The 24,880-nt window shown below is 42.4% G+C and overlaps 1 protein-coding gene across 1 annotated transcript in view; it reads left to right on the top strand.

The window, feature by feature from the left end:
• Positions 1-24,622, top strand: part of LOC141082473 (uncharacterized) — a 29,826-nt gene extending 5,204 nt beyond the window's left edge. Inside the window, exon 6 of the mRNA XM_073566413.1 lies at positions 23,395-24,622. Coding sequence (XP_073422514.1) covers positions 23,395-24,584 — 1,190 coding nt within the window. The 3' untranslated portion in view covers positions 24,585-24,622. The remainder of the gene's footprint in view (positions 1-23,394) is intronic.
• Positions 24,623-24,880: the final 258 nt, after the last annotated feature.

Below are 24,880 nucleotides of genomic sequence, written 5' to 3'. Positions count from 1 at the left end.
TAGTCCTGGAGACCATCCAGAAGCCGGTCAGCCAGCCTTTGGAAGGTCGCCGGGGCATTCTTCATCCCGAATGGCATAACTCGAAACTGGAATAAGCCGAACGGGGTGACAAATGCCGACTTGGGAATAGCGTCAGGACTAAGGGGAATCTGCCAGTAGCCTTTGCATAGATCGATGGTGGTCAAATACTTTGCCCCCGCCAGCCGGTCTAACAACTCATTCACACGCGGCATGGGATATGCATCCGTCACTGTTTTCTCATTGAGCTTACGATAGTCTACACAAAACCGTGTAGTCCCATCCTTCTTGGGCACTAACACTACTGGGGATGCCCAGGGACTATCTGACTCTTCAATGACCCCTAAACGCAGCATCTCTTGTATCTCTTGACCAGAAAAACCAGGGGAAGAGTCTTGAGGAGATCATTTGCATATTCCCACTGCCTTCTGGGATAAGTGAAGAGTCTCCGCGAGCTCAACGATCACTGGGTTTTGGCTGTTGCAGCTGAAAAGAGGAAATCGTAAAGCCGCGCGCCGAATTTTGGCTCATCTTTCATCGTTTTTAAGAAATCGCAATATGGAAGAGGCCAGGAGCCATTTGGTGAGCTGCATTTCTTGATACATGTTCACAGACTTACCAGTGGAAAAGCCAAACTTCACATGCCACAAATGCAAGCTTGTGTCCCTGTTGGAGGAAAAGTTGCAAAGTCTCGAAGAGAGGTTAGCTACGTTGAAGATCATTAAGGAAGGCGAAGAGTTCTTAGACAGAGCAGAATTATCTCTTCATGTTACAGAAAGAGAAGAAATTCGAAGTGCACCTGAAGAAACAGAGGAATGGAGACATGTGACCCAGAGAAGCAGGAGGATCAGGAGGCAGTCAGCACCCATACTCCTCAGGAACCAGTACCAGGCTCTCACGCAGGAAACCAATGAAGAAATATATCAGGATAAGACTTTGCCCACAAACAGCAACCTTGTACGCCTTCAGAGTCCTACTGGATGGAGAAAGAAAAATGTTGTGAAGAAGAAACGGAGAGTGGTGGTCATGGGGGATTCCCTGTTGAGAAGAACAGAGGCCGCTATCTGCAGACCGGATATAACTTCAAGAGAAATGTGCTGTCTTCCAGGTGCAAAAATTAAAGATGTGTCTGACAGGATATCAGGACTCTTCAGACCTACAGATGACTACCCATTCCTGTTACTACATGTGGGGACAAATGACACCGCAAGAAACGACCTGGAAACCATCTGCAGAGACTTTGAAGACTTAGGCAAGAAAGTGAAAGAACTGGGAGCTCAGGTGGTCTTCTCTTCCATCCTCCCAGTGGATGGCCATGGAACAAGGAGGTGGAATAAGATTCTGCAGGTGAACAACTGGCTACGTCGATGGTGCCGTCAGCAACGATTTGGATTTCTGGATCACGGAGTGAGTTACCTTTACGATGGACTACTTGCTAGAGATGGGGTGCACCTTACGAAGACTGGAAAACATGTATTTGGAAGTCGTCTTGCTACACTTGTAAGGAGAGCTTTAAACTAGAACAACATGGGAAGGGAAGCAAAAGACCAGAAAAAGCCATACACCTGACAAATGCTATTGAGAACTCTGCTATTAGAAGTGGAAAGGAAGAACAAAGACAAAAGAATCTAATTAATAAAAATATTGGAGAAAGAGAAACCAATCACAAACTAAAATGTTTCTATACTAATGCACAAAGCATGGGCAACAAACAAGGAGAATTGGAACTACTAACGCAGGAGAAAAAATATGATGTCATTGGAATCACTGAAACTTGGTGGGACAATACACATGATTGGAATACAAGACTAGAAGGATACAACTTATTTGCAAGAAACAGACTTGATAAACGAGGAGGAGGTGTCGCGTTGTATGTTAGAAGTGCGTATATCTGCACAGAGATTGAAGCTTCAGAGAATGGGAGTTCTGTGGAAACTGTTTGGGTAAGAATACAAGGACAGAACAATGGAAAGGACACCATTGTAGGCATTTACTACAGGCCGCCTGTGCAAGCTGAAGATATGGATGAACTCTTAATGCATCAAATGGCCAAGTTCTCCCAAAAATATGACATAGTTGTCATGGGAGATTTCAACTATCCAGACATTTGTTGGGAATCTCTCTCAGGCAAAACTAACAGGTCAAGGAAATTCTTATCCTCTGTAAAATAATGCTTATCCTGTAAAATACTCAGGACTAGTTAGCAGATAAAAATGTAGTGGTTTATTTGGTTTCTTCCATCAAAGAAAAGATTATTACAGAAAAACATAAAAATAGGTGAAAGAGAAATTGTCCGTTATTGCAAAAGCTTGTCATCTTCTTTCTCTAAGATCCCACATGGCAAATGGCCTCTGGCTCTCTTAGGCTTCTTTGTAGTAAAGTAACATACCAGTTGTTCAGTTATGTCATCTTGCGTCTGTGTCTCATGATGGGGAGGGAGCAAGAGCGACCTCTACAGTTAGCCATGAATTATATACGTCTCCTAAAGCACGTGGTCTCTACATATATGGAGCTGTCTTTCTACCATGAGCCAAGCTTAAAAATAGCCTATGTCGTGTAAGCTAAAGCAATGTACAGAGCTGAGTCTTATAAGAAATTAATGGATTATTAATATTTAACAATTCCCCCTTTTGAGGGAGACAGACATTAATTGGAACCCTCAAAATATAATGAGATCTTTTTTCTTCTTTTCTTCTTCTTTGACAAAATAATTTAATATTAATAATAATAATAATAATAATAATATCAGATTACCGTTATAAGTACTCAATGACATAATTGATGTGAATTCATGTTATGGTAAGCCGTGAACAATATTCATATACAATATGTATAATTATACTTCCCTAAATCTAAATTGAAGCATCTCAGGTCCAGTCATCATCTGATGTCATCTGGTCTTCATTTTGATGTCTTCTGTCTTCTTCTTGGTTCTTTTAGAAACACAGTTTTTCTATAGCATATAGATGTTGTAGAAATCGTGTTGTGTAAAAATCAAAGTCCATAAATTCAAATGTTGATAAGAAACAAAGTCTATAGATGAAATGCAGCTTTAATATCTGTGCAGTGTCACCTTTAAAAACCTGGGCTTACATTGGCTCGCCTTGGATATTCTGGAATCCTCCATCGGCACTGGTCTTTGAACAGGTGTGACGTCTTTGGTCAGCAAAGCAAGGGTTAAAATGACTCTTCCTTGCTAAACATAGCACCATAACCAGTCCTTGTCCTAATGCACAGGACACATGTCAGGGTTGTAGCTTCCTGATAATTACCTTCATTGTTTACCAGCTTTACATTGAAGCTTTACAGGTGATTAGAAACCTCTGGAACTTGGTAAGAACGTGATAACACAGTTCATCTCAGCATCATAGGATCATCGTCCTCTGGTTGTCAGGTTAGACACTTTAATTGTGACTGTCAGTGGTGGATACCGCACTTGTGACTGTCAGTGGTGGATACCGCACTTGTGACTGTCAGTGGTGGATACTGCACTTGTGACTGTCAGTGGTGGTTACTGCACTTGTGGCTGTCAGTGGTGGATACTGCACTTGTGACTGTCAGTGGTGGATACTGCACTTGTGACTGTCAGTGGTGGATACTGCACTTGTGACTGTCAGTGGTGGATACTGCACTTGTGGCTGTCAGTGGTGGATACTGCACTTGTGGCTGTCAGTGGTGGATACTGCACTTGTGACTGTCAGTGGTGGATACCGCACTTGTGACTGTCAGTGGTGGATACCGCACTTGTGACTGTCAGTGGTGGTTACTGCACCTGTGACTGTCAGTGGTGGATTCTGCACCTGTGGCTGTCAGTGGTGGATACTGCACTTGTGACTGTCAGTGGTGGATACTGCACTTGTGACTGTCAGTGGTGGATACTGCACTTGTGACTGTCAGTTGTGGATACTGCACTTGTGACTGTCAGTGGTGGATACCGCACTTGTGACTGTCAGTGGTGGATACCGCACTTGTGACTGTCAGTGGTGGATACCGCACTTGTGACTGTCAGTGGTGGATACTGCACTTGTGACTGTCAGTGGTGGATACTGCACTTGTGGCTGTCAGTGGTGGATACTGCACTTGTGACTGTCAGTGGTGGATACCGCACTTGTGACTGTCAGTGGTGGATACCGCACTTGTGACTGTCAGTGGTGGATACCGCACTTGTGACTGTCAGTGGTGGATACTGCACTTGTAGCTGTCAGTGGTGGATACTGCACCTGTGACTGTCAGTGGTGGATTCTGCACTTGTGGCTGTCAGTGGTGGATACTGCACTTGTGACTGTCAGTGGTGGATACTGCATTTGTGACTGTCAGTGGTGGATACTGCACTTGTGACTGTCAGTGGTGGATACTGCACTTGTCGCTGTCAGTGGTGGATACTGCACTTGTGACTGTCAGTGGTGGATACTGCACTTGTGGCTGTCAGTGGTGGATACTGCACTTGTGACTGTCAGTGGTGGATACTGCACTTGTGACTGTCAGTGGTGGATACTGCACCTGTGACTGTCAGTGGTGGATTCTGCACTTGTGGCTGTCAGTGGTGGATACTGCACTTGTGACTGTCAGTGGTGGATACTGCACTTGTGACTGTCAGTGGTGGATACTGCACTTGTGACTGTCAGTGGTGGATACTGCACTTGTGACTGTCAGTGGTGGATACTGCACTTGTCGCTGTCAGTGGTGGATACTGCACTTGTGACTGTCAGTGGTGGATACTGCACTTGTGACTGTCAGTGGTGGATACTGCACTTGTGAATGTCAGTGGTGAATTCTGCATTTGTAATTAACATAGTTACTCAGTAATCATAGCTTTGTTACCTTCTGGGACTTCTGGATCGCGGCATTCTTCTTCTTGCAACTGATAAGAATCAATTTTAATATGAAAAGTCTTTATTAACGTAATTTCAGTATCTTGCTTGAAGTCTTCATTCCCTATTCTATACCAAATCTGGTAATTTTCCTATCCTATAATATCACAGCGTACCATAGCAATCAGTAATATCCATATAATTATCAGAATTTGTACCATATATAGATTTCAATATTTGAAATAATAAACTAATAATAAGTGATAATACATTATTATCCATATTTTTCATGTGATAGAACATTTTTTATGTCATAGGTGTAATTACCTTTTTCAACCCATAGGTGTCACTGTGTTTTAAGTAACCAGTGTTATCATCTTTATTAATAAGGAATATATTTATTATACTAATAATATGTAGGAATGTATAGCCATGAACCAAAATAAGAATATATGAGTGAGTGAATGAATGAATAAAAGAATTGTTGCATATAACTCAGAAGTGAAACATTTCCTTTGTAATAAAACCATATCATTGCTATATTTAATGAAGCAATATTCTCAGTAGATATTACTTTACTAAATATTGGTGAAAGAATTAAAAATAATGAAAAGTAAGAATAAAAATAAAAATAAGAATAAGTCCTTTATGTTGATGCAGAGTAGTTATATCTTCAGTAACATATACCCTTAATATTTCCATGATCTGGATTATTTCATAATTGTCATAAACTTGTGTTACCAAAATATTCAAATTATGCAACTTTGCATATAATATTCCTCTTACTGTAAAGAAATGACTCTTTATAATACTTAATGTTATTATACCCAATACTTATACCATTGAACCTTATTTATTTATTTCCTATTAAAATGTGTGAAGAAGAGGTATTAATCAAATGTGACGATGTAGTCAGGATCAAAAAACATAGTTCCCCCTTAATACCAAAAAATATTGTTTCATGAAATAATTCATTTATCAAAACCAAAATTAAAAATAATTAATGTATAAATTATGTGAATTTATACTTGCTTATACCATTATTTGTCTGAAGATGTGTAACCATCAAAATTAATTTGAATATCATAAAATTATCCTTTGGAAAAATTAATTTGCATAAACCATTTTGATGTGCGATTGCACTTTGCACTTATCCACAATTAACTAAATCAAGAAATAATAATTACTATAGAAATATATGTTGTATAGATAATATTTCATTATATATCCTAATATTCTAATAATTTAACTGATCTGCATATTTCTCCTAAAGATAAAGGCTTTTGGTTTTTTGTTTTTTTTCTCTTTTTTTCTCTCTCTCATTCAGAATCCTGAGGTCTCATACAAACGTATCACATTACTCGCTCAGCAGCTGCTCATACACTCAGTCACTGTCACTCAGACTGTGTCACATATTTAAGTTTAAACCAAATACCTCACATACGAAGGTGTGATGAATACACGTATTTTAACCCAAATTATCCTAATTATCAATGCATTGTAAACTATTTAAATTTAGTCTCTTAATATTTCTTAGAATATTCCCCAAATACACATGACATAAATATATATTGTATAGCTATACTTGACATTTAGGCCTGGAAAAAAAATTCCATTGGTTTGCAAAAGTTGAGACCCCTTAAAAATTCTTTTCCTAAGAACAGGGACATAGTATACTGGTATACTTGTATTATTAGAACAAGGTTCAAATTTCACATGCTGTGGTTGTCATTCAAGCCATGCAGGAAAAGCACACACACACATTTTAAAATGCAATTAGTTATTTCCTTTTAAGGGTTAGATATATATAAAATCATACACCTATTGCAACTTCCTGTGTAAATAAAGTCATAAATCCTTGTAAGAGAATTTTTCCCAATTAAGTCCTGCTTTGAAATGAAAATTCTAAGGAAAAATAAAAGAGAAGGTTAATATCATATTCATAATTCTAAATTTTATTACTGGAGTAGATTTTAATTTTCACTAAAAAATACAGTTCTACTATTTCTACTTCTACAAACACTCTATATCTACTGTATGAATATGTATATATCCACAAACCATAAAACTACAGGATTATACTCTATAAAATAATTACATATAACTCACTAATTGTATAACACTGTTACACAATATATATTACTTTTTTCCTAGCCAATTCCTACACCCATACTTATTTCTCTGCAAAAAATATCCTGAAAGGTTCTTGCCATTTTGAAGCTGATAGATTCTTGGAGCAGAGTATTCAGTTTACAGGCCATGATGTCACTCACCACCTGTTTCTGTCTGTCACATTCGGCCATCTTTGTTACAGAAAGAAAATCAGAACTCATCATTTTTCTTAATTCAATCTGTGTCTTTTCGGTGTTTCTTTGCATCATTCCATATGGCTTATAACAAACATGTGATTTTCTTTGTTCTTCATAGATTTGATTTTGAGGAAAACTCATTTTAGAAGGTTTTGCTAATGCAGGCTTCTGATAAGATTTTACTCTGCCTGTCTTCACAAAATTAGCACAATTTACTTTCCTTTCACGATTCTCGTGTTTTCTGGCAAAATCAAGGGATTGCGCACATTCAAACAAAGAATCTTTTTGTGACGCAATAACACGAGATGCAGGATTTAAAAACCAAAATTTGCTTACAAAACTCCTTATGAGGGACTGTGTTTTGACATTCTCACTCAGCATTCTATACAAACGTTCATATATGGACATGAACGTAAAAATACATTCCTTCCGACCAATCCTTAATTTTTGAAGAATATCAATATCTGGATGATTTTCATTTGATGAACAAAAAATAAGAATCTTTAATCTGTCCTTATCAGTTAAATTCTCATGTGTTTCACCAGATAACTTTAAAGTCAATCTCCTAGCAAAATTTACAGGGATCCACATTTTGAACAACTGATTCTTCTCCTCGTTAGATAAATCAAATTTATCAACACAACTTTCAAAAACCTCAGAGTTTCTACAAACATGGATTGTATTATCATATGCAGGTATTATTTTGCATATCTTTAGCAAAGTTTTTCTTACTTTACTTTGTATTTTGGCCTGTGAGTCGTCTATTTTTAGTGGTACGTCTTTCCCTTGTACGTCCTCTACGTCAGTTCTGAAGTCTCCTCCTACTTCTCCATCTTGTTCCACGTCTGCAAGGTCACCTTCAATGGCTGCTGCTACTTGTAACTGTTTCTCCACATTACAGTGAATCTCGGGAACATCACTATCCTCTACACAATCATTTTTGGATTTCTCTGACACAGATCTATGAAATATATCTACCATCTGTAGAATATTTTTTAATCTCTCTCTTTCTCTATTGAAGAATTTACAGTCTAACTTCTGATTCGCCAGTTCGCACTCAGCATATAATCTTAGCCATAATACTTCTGGATTAGACTTGTCTACAGACTTAAATTTCAATCTACTCTGCTTAGCATAAGAATTAATTACATCCATTTCTCTTACCTTGAAATTTCTCAGCTTGTTCCTTTAATGGACAACGCTGGGCTCTTGTCTTCACACGTCTTGGCTTCAGCACGTCTGGCACCTTGGCACTTGTAGTACTTCTCAATCTATCTGGCAATTCTTACTTCTAGGTTCTGTGTGATTCTTGTAAGTAGTAGATTTCCTGATAACTTGCACATATGACGTTAACAAAGTTCAATCCCCTTTTGGGCAAGTGGATGGAAATCCACAAAAAAGTACAAAAATACAGATCTGGCTGGCTCTCCAATGTAAAATAATACTTATCCTGTAAAATACTCAGGACTAGTTACCAGATAAAAATATAGTGGTTTATTTGGTTTCTTCCATCAAAGAAAAGATTATTACAGAAAAACATAAAAATAGGTGAAAGAGAAATTGTCCGTTATTGCAAAAGCTTTTCATCTTCTTTCTCTAAGATCCCACATGGCAAATGGCCTCTGGCTCTCTTAGGCTTCTTTGTAGTAAAGTAACATACCAGTTGTTCAGTTATGTCATCTTGCGTCTGTGTCTCATGATGGGGAGGGAGCAAGAGCGACCTCTACAGTTAGCCATGAATTATATACGTCTCCTAAAGCACATGGTCTCTACATATATGGAGCTGTCTTTCTACCATGAGCCAAGCTTAAAAATAGCCTATGTCGTGTAAGCTAAAGCAATGTACAGAACTGAGTCTTATAAGAAATTAACGGATTATTAATATTTAACATCCTCTCTTGCTGACAACTTTATCTTCCAAAAGGTAGGGGAGAAAACAAGGGGAACTGCTACCTTGGATCTAATCCTTATAAACAGGGAGGAAATGGTTGAGGAGGTAAAAGTGGCTGGGACCCTAGGAGGTAGCGACCATGCTATTTTAGAATTTTGGATAACTAGAGGAGGAAGATCTGTGAAGACTCAGACGTCAAGGTTAGATTTTAGAAAGGCAGATTTTAAGGGATTCAGAAAGAGAATTGGAGGGATCCAATGGCTGGATATCCTTAAAGACAAAAATGTCCAGGAAGGATGGGATATCTTGAAAAATGAAATTCTCAAAGCACAATTGTTAACAATTCCAAAAAGAGGGAAGAATAGGAAGCATTTAAGGAAGCCAGGATGGATGAACACAGAACTTAAGCACATGCTAAAAAGGAAGAAAAAAATGTTTATAAAATGGAAAGAGGGAGGCATATCTAAAGAAGAATATAATGCTGTCTGCAGAACCTGCAGGGCACAAATCAGATTAGCTAAAGCTGACAATGAATTGAGGCTTGCAAGAGATGTCAAAAGCAATAATAAAGGATTTTGGGGATATGTCAAAAGTAAAAGAAAAGTCAAAGATGCTATAGGATTTTTCCAGGATGAAAATGATGAAATGGTAAGACAGGATGTTGAGAAGGCCGAACTTTTAAATTCCTATTTTGCATCTGTTTTCTCTCAGAAAGGAAATGTGACATCAACTGTTATTCACTGTCCTATTAAGGGAATAGAAGAATCCAGGATATCTATAAACAGAAAGATAGTGAGGAAACACTTAGCTAACCTAAATGAATTCAAGTCTCCAGGTCCAGATGAATTACACCCCAGAATACTGAAGGAGATAGCAGAAGAAATTTTTGAACCCCTCTCCATAATCTTTGAAAATTCTTGGAGAACAGGAGAAGTCCCAGAAGACTGGAGAAGAGCAAATGTTGTTCCTATCTTCAAAAAGGGGAAGAAGGTGGACCCAGGCAACTATAGGCCGGTGAGTCTGACTTCTATACCAGGAAAGACCTTTGAACAAATTATTAAACAACATGTATGTCAGTACCTGGATAAGAATGAAGTGATTAAACAGAGTCAGCATGGGTTTGTAACTAATAAGTCATGTCAGACTAACTTAATTTCCTTCTATGACGGAATCACTGATTGGGTGGATCAAGTAAATGCTGTAGATTTAGTATATCTTGACTTCAGCAAAGCATTTGACAAAGTATCTCATACAATCCTTATTGAAAAAATGACTAAGTATGGAATGGACAAGGCAACTGTTAGGTGGATTCATAACTGGCTTAGTGATCGGACCCAAAGAGTGGTCGTAAATGGCTGCACATCCAGTTGGAAGAATGTCTCAAGTGGGGTACCACAGGGCTCTGTCCTGGGCCCTGTATTGTTCAACATCTTTATCAACGATTTAGATGAAGGAATTGAGGGTAAACTGATTAAATTTGCTGATGACACAAAGGTAGGAGGGATAGCTAATACTAGAGAAGAGAGAGAGAGGATTCAAAAAGATATAAATAAACTGGAGAAGTGGGCAGCAACTAACAGAATGGTTTTTAACAGGGAAAAATGCAAAGTACTACATCTGGGCAATAAAAATGAAAAAAGCATATACAGAATGGGAGGAATAGGCCTAAGCAACAGCACATGTAAAAAAGACTTGGGTATACTAATAGATCACAGACTGAATATGAGTCAACAGTGTGATGCAGCAGCAAAAAAAGCAAATGCAATTCTAGGATGTATTAACAGAAGCATACAGTCTAGATCACGTGAAGTCATTATTTCCCTCTACTCCTCTTTGGTCAGACCTCATCTGGAATATTGTGTCCAGTTTTGGGCACCACATTTTAAAAAAGATATCAACAAACTGGAGCAAGTTCAGAAAAGAGCAACCAGAATGGTGACCGGTCTGCAAACCCTGTCTTATGAGGAAAGGTTGCAGGATTTGGGATTGTTTAGTTTGCAAAAGAGAAGACTGAGAGGAGACTTAATAGCTGTCTACAAATATCTAAAGGGCTGTCACATTGTAGAAGGATCAACTTTATTCTCATTTGCACAAGGAAAGACTAGAAGCAATGGGATGAAACTGGATGGGAGGAGACACAGATTAGATATTAGAAAAAACTTTTTGACAGTTAGAGTGATCAATGAGTGGAACAAGCTTCCACGAGAAGTGGTGAGTTCTCCTTCAATGGATGTCTTCAAACAGAGGCTGGACAGACATCTGACTGGGATGATTTAGCGAATCCTGCTTTGAGCAGGGGGTTGGACCAGATGGCCCAGGAGGTCCCTTCCAACTCTACGATTCTCTGATTCTATGATCCCCTCTCGTACAGACTCAGGGACGCGGAAGGGGTTTTGTCGCAGGGGGGTCTGATCCTGGGTCTCAACCTTGTGTTGTGCCAGGCGAGTGTGCCCTGGTCTCCTCGAAAACATCCTCTGTCGCTGCCTCAACAACTCCTCCGCCTGCTGTCTCTCCCGGGGGCCTAGGTCTTCACCCAAGTGTACCTGGTCCCATGTTTCAGACTGAGTCCTTTCCCCTAAGACATCCGGCAAGGGAAGTCCGGCTAAATCCTCTGCTTCAGGTGCACAGATGGCCACTACCTCTTCAGGGTGCTCCCGGTAGGGCTTCAGCATATTCACGTGGAACATGCGGATAACTCTGGGGTCGTCACAATCGGTGACATTATAGGTTGTGTCGGCTATTTTCCCCACTACCTGGTAGGGCCCCTGCCATGCAGCTTGGAACTTGTTCTGCTTAGTGGGCTCTAACACCAGGACCTTCTGTCCTATTTCCAAGGTGCGCTCTCTGGCCCTCCGATCGTACCATACACGCTGGCGCCGCTTGGTCTCCTGCATGTTCTCACGTAAAGCCTGGGTCAGCTCCTGTAGGCGGTCCCGGAATTCCAGCACATAGGGTACAATAGGTACCCCTTCTATGAGGCCCTCCCCTTCCCAGTGTTCTAGCACTAAGTCTAGGGGTCCCCTTACCAGTCTCCCGTATACCAGCTCGAACGGGGAGAACCCCGTGGATTCTTGGGGTACCTCCCGATAGGCAAACAGGAGGTGTGGCAAGAATTTCTCCCAGTCCCTGTAGGTCCTAGTAAAAGTCCCAATGAGCTGTTTTAATGTCCTGTTAAAGCGTTCACACAACCCATTGTGTTATAAATGAGTCACCGGAGGAGGAAAAAAACAAAAACACAAACTAAGTCCAGAAAACCGGAGAGGTTGGTAACTTGCAGATTGCAGACCCCTGATCCTATTCACCACAACTAACAGTAGCCGTGGGGGGTTCCTACGGTGCCCTAGACCACTCATCACAGCCGGAGAGCTAAATAAGCTTAAAGAAAGAAAGGGGAAATCTAAACTGCCCCAGAGCAGTCCCCAAAGCAATAGACAGCCCCCAACATGTATTGTCGGTGAAAAACAGATGAAAACACAAACACAGACAGAAAGACAGGCTGAGCAAACGATGGGGCCCAACTAACTAGATAGGAAAGGACAGAAAAGATGCTGGCTGCAACCCGTAAAAAAACCCTGCCAAAAATAATGTCCAACACGTCTGATTGAAAAGGCCCTGAAGTCACTAGACTTCAAAATCACTATATCAGCACTCAGGTATATTCTGAAGACAGAGCAAAGAGATCAACTGATCAGAGGCAAAAATGGAGTTCAGCCCATCCCAACCAGGGCAGGCTGAACACAAACACTAAGTAAACAGACAAAATCTCATGGAAAAAATAGCAGAGCAAAAACTTAGCTTTTAGTAGACAGGAACTAAACTGGATGCCAGAGCTCAGAGCAGAAAGGATCACCAGCAACCCTGCAAGGGCGTCGGCTGCCTTATATCCACTCAGAAATTCCGGATGTCCAATCACACTCCACCTGTTCAGATGACAGGTTCTTCCCATCCAGATCAATTTCACTAACTCCTTTCACCAGCAGAGGGAGTTCATCAGACATCAGAGGTGAAGGAGAAAATGAACTCATAACACCATTGGTTTGCGGGTGGTACGGGGCACTTCTAATGGGCTTTACCCCGCAGTTCCACTTCCACAGTTGGTTGGTCACCTCTGCTGTAAACTGGGTACTCTGGTCCGAGATAATCTCCCGGGGAAATCCTACCCGTGAGAAAACCTGGAGCAGGGCGGCCGCCACCGACTCTGCCAGTATGTTAGGTAATGCAACTGCCTCTGGATACCGTGTGGCATAATCTACCACTGTCAATATATACCTTTTCCCTGACGGACTGGGTTTGGCTAACGGCCCTATCAGAAATGGTTCCTCCACAATGGGGAGGGGGCGTAATTTGGCCTTGCATCGATTCCCCCCTCTTGCCAATGCGCTGGCAACTGTCACAGGTCTGGCAGTACTGACGAACATCATAGGTTACCCCCGGCCAAAAGAAGTTTTGTGTCAGACGATGCCTGGTGCGACTGACGCCGAAGTGCCCGGCCAAGGGTATATCATGAGAGATTCGCAGTAGCTCCTGCCTATACTTCTTGGGAACTACCAGCTGTTGTTTTATAGTGGAGCTCGTCCCTGTGTGGTGCTGCTCTGTGATCCGGTAGAGGAGTCCCTGCTTCCATGCAAACTGTTCCCCTTCCAGTACCCCTTTCCCCTCCTGTGCCTTCCCACGATATCCCTCCAATGAAGGATCCTCAAGTAACTCCCTCTTAAATTCATCTGGGGTGGCCCAAGAAATGTATCTGGCTATGGGAATACGTGTAGGGCTGGGATGTCTTACCTGGGCCTCCTCTGAGTGTGATTCCACCTCCGCAGCTCGAACTTGTCTCCGGGTGGTCACAGGATATGTCTCAGCCAGAGGGGAAACCGAGAATGCAGACAACATGGGCCCCAAGTCGTTTCTCAGCAAGACGTCTGCAGGCAAATCCTCTATCAAGCCGACCTCAACAAGGCCATCCCCGACTCCCCAGTTCAGGTGAATCCTGGCAGTGGGCAGTCGATGTATAGCTCCCCCTGCTACACGGACTGCCACTGTCTGGTCCGTCTTCTCTTAGTCCCGGACGAGATGAGGCTTCTCAAGGGTCAAAGTTGCCCCGGAATCTCTTAGTCCCTGCATACGTTTCCCATTAACCCACACGACCTATCGATGCTGTTGTCGATTATCTGCCCGGGCTGCCTGCACAGGGTCTACTTCATGCAGCACTTCCTCCATTTCTTCCACCCCTTGATTAATCGTAGCCCCCAATGCTGGGTCAGCTTCGCCCTGGTAGCAGTGTACAGCCCGGCTGAAGGTAGCCGTTCCCGCCTTTGGCCACTGGGTATGCTGAGTCCGGTTGCAACATTGTCTTTGCAGGTGGCCCAGCTGACGGCAGGTGTGGCATCGCGCCCCAGGGGGACTGTGGTAGGCCGGGTTTCTAGCTGGTCCCCCTACAATCTTCGGTGGTTTGGGGCCCTCCAGGTCCATGGGCGGGCCCCTAGTAACCATCTTTGATCCGGACAACTGAGGCCTCCTGGCATCATGATGCTCATCGGCCAGACGAGCGGCTTCCTCCAGAGTCGTTGGCCGCCTGTCCCGAAGCCATTCCTGTGTCTCGGGGGTTAGTCCATTAAAGAATCGTTCTAAGAAGAAGAGCTGGAGGACGTCCTCCTTAGTGGTTGCTTGGCTCCCTTGTACCCACTGTAGCAGTGACCGCCGTAATTTACAGGCCCATTCAGCGTGGGTATCGGTTACGCGTTTTATAAGTCCACAGAACTTTTGGCGGTATGCCTCTGGTGTCAGCGCATACCAGGCCAAGATTACTTCTTTGATCCGCTCATAGTCCATACAGTCCTCATCAGGTACCGTGCGATAGGCGTCCGCTGCCCGGCCTGTCAGCTTGCTGGCCAGAATCTGAACCCGTTCCTCTGGCTTTACTTGATGAAGGGCACACTGCCGCTCAAAGTCCTGCAGAAAGCCATCAATGTCTTCTGCCTCCCCCAACTGTCGGAAGGCATTATACTGGATCTTTTTGTGGCTTACTGTTGAAGGTACCTGGTCGAAGGCCACAGCTCCCTCTGCTCGCTGACTATCCTCTTTCCGCTCTGCCATCTCCATCTTGGCCAGCTCCACTTTGGTCCGCTCTGCCATCTCCATCTTGGCTAGCTCTATCCTGGTCCGCTCGGCCATCTTTTCCTTCAGATCATTACGCACATCAGCCATCACCTCTCATATGATCTCTACTGCAGGGTTCGGGCCATAGAACGCCAGTCTGTTCTTTACCTCCCTCTGGAATTCAGTCTCCTCCATGTTCACATTGGGGGGCGCTGCACTGTCGTGTTCCATGATGGCTGCTATCAAATCCGCTTTTGTTTTGTTGCTGGCGATCAACCCTCGGGCTTCCACCAGATCTTTTAATGTAGTCCTCTTTAACTTCTGGTATTTCCATTCATTCCTTTCCTCCTGTAGAAGGGGTATCATATCCCACCGCTGTCACCAGTGTAACGGGGTCTTCCTATCTCAGGTACCTCTTTCAGTACCACCCTGTGTTTCCGGAGATCCACTCTGCTTTGGCTGGAGTCTGAATGAAGGACGCTGGCTGGAATTCATTGGTTACATGGGCGCATATAAAAGATCACTGCTTCTCCACGTATTTCCAGTCTGACAACACTTTACTCACAGGACACAGAATATATCACACAGATACAGGTGGCAGGCCAATAGAAAAGCGGCAGGCCAGACATACATTACAATAGCCGCAGGTGGCCGGAGCCTGACGATATTTACTGTGGGAATTACAAAGGTGGGGGGGAGGGGGGCGGCTGGGCGCAGCCTGTGGGCTGATGCATTAGGGACATGCATCTCCCATGGAACCTATTATACATACATATAACTGCACAACATATTCTGGGTGCTGAGTGGTTCCGTAACACGTAACAATCTGTATTTGTAGTTTTCAGTTAATGAGATTCTCGTGCTCTGGGGCGGGGCTGTGGGTGGGGCTCTGGGGCTGGGCTGTGGGTGGGGCTTTATGTGGTGCGATGATTACATATTCATCTGTATTGGCTTATGACAGGTCGCTGATCCCTCACTGACCTGCCCCCATTATTACATAATGCATATAATTGCATTGATATTATTGTTGATAATGCCTATAATATTGTGGCTATTGTGAGGCTTAGAAAAAAAATTACATCCAGCAAAATGTCACCAGCGGCCCCTGTCCAGTAGCCTCTATCTCTTACTTATAGATGCTACTGCGCAAGCGCCGCCATCACCAGTGACATTTTGCTGGTTGGCACTATCTTCTCTGCTTTCCATATCCCAAGGATTGCCTCGCTCATCGCCCTTTAACACCATTACATGGATCTGGACTTACACAGGGATCCCTAGGCTTGGACTATGGTGTTACCTGCTATTCTGTGGTGTTAGATGGCAAGAAGACTAGTCAGGTATCTGGGTCAGAACCAGAAGGCCAGAATACAGAATCAGAAGACACAAGAGTAGTCAGTAAACGGGCCACGGTCACAGCAGGAAACAAATACACAAGCCGCAAGCTGAGCACAGAGGACTGAACCAGAGGAGAACAGCGCTGTATCTGGCAGATTCTGGCCATGTGCTTTGCGCTTTAGTAGGGTGTGGTACTTTCCAATTGGCTGAAGTATGGAGCAGATTACTCCAGCTGGACATCAGGAACAGATTCCAGATGAGATTGGACACACCATATGCAGAAGCCCTAATATAACTAAATGACAGAAACCAGAATAGTAGAAATCCCCATAAAGTGATTCCATTTTATAAATTAATTCACTGATGGTTGTAAACTATACACACGTGGTCAAAATTGTTGGTACCCCTTGTTTAATGACAGAAAATCCCACAATGGTCACAGGAATAACTTGAATCTGACAAAAGTAATAATCTATCAAAAATCTATGAAAATGATCAAATGAAAGTCAGACATTGCTTTTCCACCATGCTTCCACAGAATTAAAAAATAAATAAAACTCATGAAATAGGCCTGGACAGAAATGGTGGTTCCCTGAAAATAGTGTGCAAAAGGGACATGATAAATCGCGGAGTGTCCACTAATTAGCATCACAGGTGTCTACAATCCTGGAATCAGTGAGTGGCCTGTATAGAGGCTACAGATACTCATTGTGCTGTGTGGTGACATGGTGCGTATCACATTCAACATGGACCAGAGGACGTGAAGGAAAGAGTTGTCTCAGGAGATTAGAAAGAAAGTTATAGACAAACATGTTACAGGTAAAAATTATAAGACCATCTCCAAGCAGCTTGATGTTCCTGTAACTACAGCTGCACATAATATTTGGAAATTTAAGCTCCATATGACTGTAGCCAACCTCCCTGGATGTGGCCGCAGGAGGAAATTTCATGGCAAATCAAAGAGATGGATAATATGAATGGTAACAAAAGAGCCCAGAAAAACTTCTAAACAAAAGGTGCACTTCAAGCTCAAGGAACATCAGTGTCAGATCCCACCATCACAACAATTTTCCTTTAAACCTAATTTTTTTTACTTTCGCAAGGGTAATAGGAGAAAATGGACTATAAATTTTGTTTTGCAATTTCTCCTGAGCATGCCAATACCCCATATGTGGGGGAAATCTACTGTTTGGGCGCATGGCAGGGCTCGGAAGGGAAGGCGCGCCATTTGATTTTTTGAATGTAAAATATGCTGTAATAATTAGCGGTTGCCATGTCGCGCTTGGAGAGCCCCTGATCTGCCTAAACAGTGGAAACCCCCAATAAGAGACACCATTTTGGAGATTAGACCCCTTCAGGGAACTTATCCAGATGTGTATTGAGCACCTTGAACCCACAGGTGCTTCATAGAAGTTTATAACATAGACTTGTTGAAATAAAAAAAATAACATTTTTCACAAATAATTGATTTTTAGCCCCATATTTTGCATTTTCATAAGGGTAACAGGAGAAATTGTTCCATACAATTTGTTGTGCAATTTCTCCTGAGCTCGCCGATACCCCACATGTGGGAGAATACTACTGTTTGGGCGCATGGTAGAGCTTGGAAGGGAAGAAGCGCTATATTGGTGAGCAGATTTTGCTGGAATTGTTTGTAGGTGACATGTCAAATTGTCAGAGCCCCTGACGTGTCTAAACAGTGAAAACCCCCATGTGACCCCATTTTTGAAACTAGACCCCCAAGGCGCTTATCTAGATGTGTGGTGGGCTCTTTGAACCCCCAGGTGCTTCACAGAAGTTAATTATGTAGAAACGTGAAAATAAAAAATCATATTTTTTTTTTTAAAAAAAGATCTTTTCGCCCTCCAATTTTTATCCAAAGGTTAACAGGAGAAATTGGACCGCAAAAGTTGTTGTGCAATTTGTCCTGAGTATTTTGACACCCCTTATGTGGGGGTAAACCACTGTTTGGGCGCATGGCAGAGCTTGGAAGGGAAGGAGCGTCATATTGGAAAGGAGATTTTGCTGGAATTGTTTGTGGGTGACATGTTACATTATCAGAGCCCCTGAGGTGCCAGATAAGCATAAGCCCCCAAAAGTGACTGCATTTTACCAAATACTTCCCTAAATGAAACCTTCTCATGGTGCAGTGAGCATACTGACACCACAGCTGTTCCATAGAAAATTATACCATTGGCCAGTGAAGAAAAAATAATTACATTTTTACCACTAAAATGTTGTTTTAACCCCAGATTTTACATTGGAAAATAGGTAGATAGGTAAATGGTCACTACACCCATAGATGAATTTGCAGGGGGGTGTCATTTCCAATTACCAGAGGGGTGTCATTTCTAAAATGTGGTCACTTCAGGGGGGATTCTGCTGTTATGACACTTTGGAGAGCCGCTAAGTGCCAGAACAACAGAATCCCCCCTGAAGTGACTCCATTTTGGAAATGACACTCCTCTGGGAATTCATCTATGGATATAGTGATCATTTTCACTACATGGATGATTTCCAGAAACACGTAGTGGAAGTTTTAGAGCAAAAACTGCAAAAATATCATGGTAGTGCCCAATATATTATTATTATTATTTATTGTTATAGCGCCATTTATTCCATGGCGCTTTACATGTGAGGAGGGGTATACATAAAAACAAGTACAATAATCTTAAACAATACAAGTCATAACTGGTACAGGAGGAGAGAGGACCCTGCCCGCGAGGGCTCACAATCTTCAAGGGATGGGTGATAATACAGTAGGCGAGGGTAGAGCTGGTCGTGCAGCGGTTTGGTCGATCGGTGGTTACTGCAGGTTATAGGCTTGTCGGAAGAGGTGGGTCTTCAGGCTCTTTTTGAAGGTTTCGATGGTAGGTGAGAGTCTGATATGTTGTGGTAGAGAGTTCCAGAGTAGGGGTGATGCGCGAGAGAAATCTTGTATGCGATTGTGGGAAGAGGAGATAAGAGGGGAGTAAAGAAGGAGATCTTGTGAGGATCGGAGGTTGCGTGCAGGAAAGTACCGGGAGACGAGGTCACAGATGTATGGAGGAGACAGGTTGTGTATTGCTTTGTATGTCATGGTTAGGGTTTTGTAATGGAGTCTCTGGGCAATTGGGAGCCAGTGAAGGGATTGACAGAGGGGAGAAGCTGGGGAATAGCGGGGGGACAGGTGGATTAGTCGGGCAGCAGAGTTTAGAATAGATTGGAGGGGTGCGAGAGTGTTTGAGGGGAGGCCACAGAGCATGAGGTTGCAGTAGTCAAGGCGAGAGATGATGAGGGCATGGACTAGGGTTTTTGCAGATTCTTGGGTGAGGAATGAACGGATGCGTGAAATATTTTTGAGTTGAAGTCGGCAGGAAGTGGAAAGGGTTTGGATATGTGGTTTGAAGGAGAGATCAGCGTCAAGGATTACTCCGAGGCAGCGAGCTTGTGGGACTGGGGAGAGTGGGCAGTCATTTACTGTAATTGATAGGTTCGTAGGGGGGGTCACGTGAGATGGGGGAAAGATGATGAATTCTGTTTTGTCCATGTTGAGTTTCAGATATCTAGTGGAGAAGAAGGATGAAATAGTGTACAGACATTGAGGTATTCTGGTTAGTAGGGAGGTGATATCTGGTCCAGAGATGTAGATCTGTGTGTCATCAGCATAAAGATGATACTGAAAGCCATGAGATTCTATGAGCTGTCCCAGGCCAAAGGTGTAAATAGAGAACAGCAGGGGCCCAAGGACTGAACCTTGTGGGACTCCGACAGATAGGGGGCGAGGTGAGGAGGTGGTGTGTGAGTGGGAGACGCTGAATGTCCGGTCTGTTAGGTATGATGAGATCCAGGAGAGGGCCAAGTCTGTGATGCCGAGGGATGAGAGGGTCTGTAATAATAGGGAATGGTCCACTGTGTCAAAGGCAGCCGACAGGTCCAGGAGGAGGAGGACAGAGTAGTGTCGCTTGCTCTTGGCAGTTAAGAGGTCATTGGTGACCTTAGTAAGGGCAGTTTCAGTGGAGTGGTGTGACCGGAAGCCAGATTGTAAGCGGTCGAAGAGGGAGCAAGAAGAGAGATGGGAGGACAGTTCAAGGTAGACGTGTTGTTCCAGTAGCTTGGAGGCGTATGGGAGAAGTGATATAGGGCGATAGCTAGATACAGAGGATGGGTCAAGAGAGGGCTTTTTGAGGATAGGTGTGATGGAGAAATGTTTAAAGCTTGAGGGGAAAACACCAGTTGTTAGTGACAGGTTGAAGAGATGGGTTAGGGTTGGGATGAAGACTGTGGTGAGGTTTGGGATGAAGTGGGATGGGATCGGGTCGACTGCACAGGTGGTGAGATGTGATCGTGAGAGTAGAGTGGAGAGTCGATCTTCTGTAATGGTGGAGAAGTTGGTTTTGAAGGTGGAGGGCTGGGAAGTCGGGAGGAAGGGCTCTGGGGGTTGTTGACCAAAACTGTCCCTGATGTTATCAATTTTCTGCTTGAAAAATGAGGCAAATGTGCCCAGCTTGTGTCTCTGGAGACCTCCCCCCACCTAACCCCGGAAATTGTTAAGTCAACTCTACTCAAATGTGTCTGTCACTAAATAAACCAAATGCTTGAATGTCAAAACAGTTCAAAAACGTGGTTCTGTGTGGAAGATTGTAAAGCAGTCATGGAGGCATAAGGCTGGCAGTGATGGGCATTGTGGGTAATAATAGCGGGTATCATGCCTCATTCCCCTATAGGAACATACACGACATCTTCTCTGGCGGTTCTTTCTTGTTTCAGTTACTGGGATGAGTGCAATAAAATGTCGCTCAGTGAGTCTTCTCACATCTTCAGATTCTAAAGGATTGGCGGGGACAAAATTTTCAAAAGCAAGATTTTCAGTGACCTTTTCCTGATAATCAAGGAAAGTATCTGCATTTCCAGCTTTTTTGCATAACACAAAAGAATTATATGTGGCCACCTGAAACAAATACATGACTAACTTTTTATACCAGATATATGATTTTCTTGATACCTGGTATGGCTGTAGAACCTGATCTGCAAGGTCCACACCCCATATATTTGTTGTAGTCAATGACAGACACAGGTTTTGGAGTAGTGGATCCCTGTTGGTCTGCAGTGGCCCTTGTGGCTTCTGTGTGGATCGAGCTCAGGATAAAAATATCTTTTTTATCCTTATACTTAAGGGCAAGCAGCTCTCCATTGTGTAAAGCCCCTGACTTCCCCTTTCGGAACTTTTTGCTGACCAATGATTGTGGAAACACCTGACAGTTTTTGCGAATGGTCCCACAAGCCCCTATGTTATGTTCAACCAGACTTTTAAATAGAGGTATGCTGGTGTAGTAGTTGTCAACATACAGATTGGAGCCTTTTTATAAAAATGGAGTTATCATCTCCGAAACGATTTTTCCAGATGTCCCCAGATAAGTAGGGCCTCCTGGTGGGTTTAGTTTGCTGTCTTTCCCCTCATAAATGTGAAAAGCTGATGTGTATCCGGTTGAACTCTCGCACATTTTATAGAGCTTTATTCCGAACCTTGCCCTCTTAGAAGGAACAAATTGCTTGAGGTGCAGTCTTCCTCTGAATTTTACAAGGGACTCATCAATGGAAATGTTTTCTGTTGGGGTGTAAAGCTTTAAGAACTTTTCTGTCAAGTCTTCGATGATGTGTCTGATTTTGAATAGTCTGTCATGTTCTGGGGCATTTCTGGGCAGCCATTGACTATTCTTGTTAAAATGCCAAAATCTCATGAGCATTTCATAACGGGTCCTAGGAAGAACGGCAGAAAACATAGGGGTTGCTTGAACAAGGCAGTTGGACCAATAGGACTGAATGATCGTTTTTTAACAAGCCCCATAGCGAATGTAAGTGCTAAAATGTTTTAATTTCTAGGACATTAGTTGGTTCCATAAATTTGACCTCACATAATAGGATCGTGGATTCTGGCTGATGAATTGGGACGTATATAAATATGTAGGACAATATGCTCTAGCAAACTGTCAGAAACAAATTTAAAAAAATAATTGTTCCAAAATTTTCCACCTCCACATTTATACCAGGAATGGCATTAAAATTAGGGATGAATGGAGTAGCTGAATCCGAAGCCTCCCATCTGGGAAATGCTACATCAAGAGGCAAAGCCCCTTGGACATTGATGTGCGCCAATTCACGAGCACTAAGGACAGTGCTAGTACTGGGCATTGTTCCCTGAGTTGGAGACATTTCTCCAGAAGCGCTATTTGTCCTTATTGTTGTACTGGTCCTTGTGTGTGAGGATGGACCGGAATCACTGCTCATTTCTGAGCTATCACTGTCGCTGCTACTAAAGCCCTCGAAATCCTCATCGCCATCTGACACTGCACTTTCTTCACAGTCAGAACATAAAAGTGCATAAGCCTCCTCTGCACTATAAAACTGACGGGCCATTTTATTCGTTTTTTTTTTTTTTTTTCTGGAATTAGAAAACTCTGACATGACTGACATGACCCAATTATTGGGGAGACAACTGAGAAAAGCCTAATTCTTCAGCCTAACCCTAACTTTAGAGTAAACCCTAACTTTAGCCTAACAGTAACCCTAACAGTAACCGTTACTTTAGCTCCAGCATTAACCTTAACTATAGCACTAACTGTAATCTACCTTATCTGTTTTTCTATTGACAAATGATGGACCTGAGTGGGGACTTGTTTTTTGTGAGATGAGAATTGGTATTATTTTCGCCTACATAACATTGATTGGTTTCTCTTTATTCGATATTTGGGAGGCAGAATGAACAAACAGTTCAACACCACACACTACTGGTTCATCCAACAAGGTTTCCTATTAGACTGTAAAGTCTCATTGTCTTGGTAAATAATTATAGTTTTTTTACATAGCTTGCTATTTTTATGGACAGTTTAAGTAGAAATATTCAAAAATATAAAACTCAAGGATATTTTATTAAAAAATATGTTTTTTATCTTAGCAGATGACTGTACCAGGAGATCAGAAGGACAGCTGACATCTTCAATTTTTAAATCTGATGATCTAGAGATCCTACAAGATACAACTGAAGTGATTGCTATTACTCCAGATATACCATCATCCATTCACAGCAAAGATCTGTCATCTGATCTTATGAAACAGGTCCCAACGCCTGATTCATTACTGACTACTAAGGAAAGTCAAAGTCTCAAAAGAGGCATTAAAATACAACCTGCTCCTAAAGCAAAGAACTCATTTTCATGTCCCGAATGTGGGAAATGTTTTAACAAGAAATCTCATTTTGATACACACCAGAGAACTCACACAGGGGAGAAGCCTTTTTCATGTTCAGAATGTGGGAAATGTTTTACATGGAAATCACATTTTGTTACACACAAAAGAACTCACACAGGGGAGAAGCCTTTTTCATGTTCAGAATGTGGGAAATATTTTAACCGGAAAGAGAATCTTGTTAGTCACCAAAGAACTCATACAGGAGAGAAGCCTTTTTCATGTTCAGAATGTGGGAAATGTTTTACTCAGAATTCAAGTGTTTTTACACATCAGAGAATTCACTCAGCAGAGAAACCATATTCATGTTCAGAATGTGGGAAATGTTTTAACAAGAAATTTCATTTTGTTACACACCAGAGAACGCACACAGGGGAGAAGCTTTTTTCGTGTTGTGAATGTGGGAAATGTTTTAACTGGAAATCACAATTGGTTAATCACCAGAGAACTCACACAGGGGAGAAGCCTTTTTCCTGTTCAGAATGTGGAAAATGTTTTAACCAGAAAGCGCTTCTTGTTAGACATCAGAGCAGTCACACAGGGGAGAAGCCTTTTTCCTGTTCAGAATGCGGGAAATGTTTTGACCAGAAAGCGATTCTTGTTAGACATCAGAGCAGTCACACAGGGGAGAAGCCTTTTTCCTGTTCAGAATGTGGGAAATGTTTTACACAGAAATCACATTTTGTTAATCACCAGAGAACTCACACAGGGGAGAAGCCTTTTTCCTGTTCAGAATGTGGGAAATGTTTTAACCAGAAAGCGATTCTTGTTAGACATCAGAGAAGTCACACAGGGGAGAAGCCTTTTTCCTGTTCAGAATGTGGGAAATATTTTAACCGGAAAACGCTGCTTGTTAGACATCAGAGACGTCACATAGGGGAGAAGCCTTTTTTATGTTCATAATGTTGGAATAGTTTTAATCAAAATTGAATCTTCTTAAATGGGTTGTCTCTTGTCATTCCTCATGTTTGCTGACAAAAGGATAAAACTAAACTTTATTAATTCCAAATGTAAAACTATACCCATAATTCACCCCCTGAAGGTTAGTCAATAGATGACTAATAGAAAAAACATGTACCCCACAGTTCAGTATATAGGGTGAGGTGACGTATACACACTCACTCTCCAAGCCTCTCACTTCTACGGGTTTCATCGTCCTCACCAAAAGCGACTCGTCAGGAGACTATTTAGCACTGACC

This window comes from Dendrobates tinctorius, unplaced genomic scaffold (genome assembly GCF_039654945.1).
Source record: "Dendrobates tinctorius isolate UK_male_01 unplaced genomic scaffold, ASM3965494v1 ptg000017l, whole genome shotgun sequence".
NCBI lineage: Eukaryota > Metazoa > Chordata > Amphibia > Anura > Dendrobatidae > Dendrobates > Dendrobates tinctorius.
The sequence above is the reverse complement of the archived record's forward strand: the minus strand, read 5'-3'. Positions and strand labels throughout refer to the sequence as shown.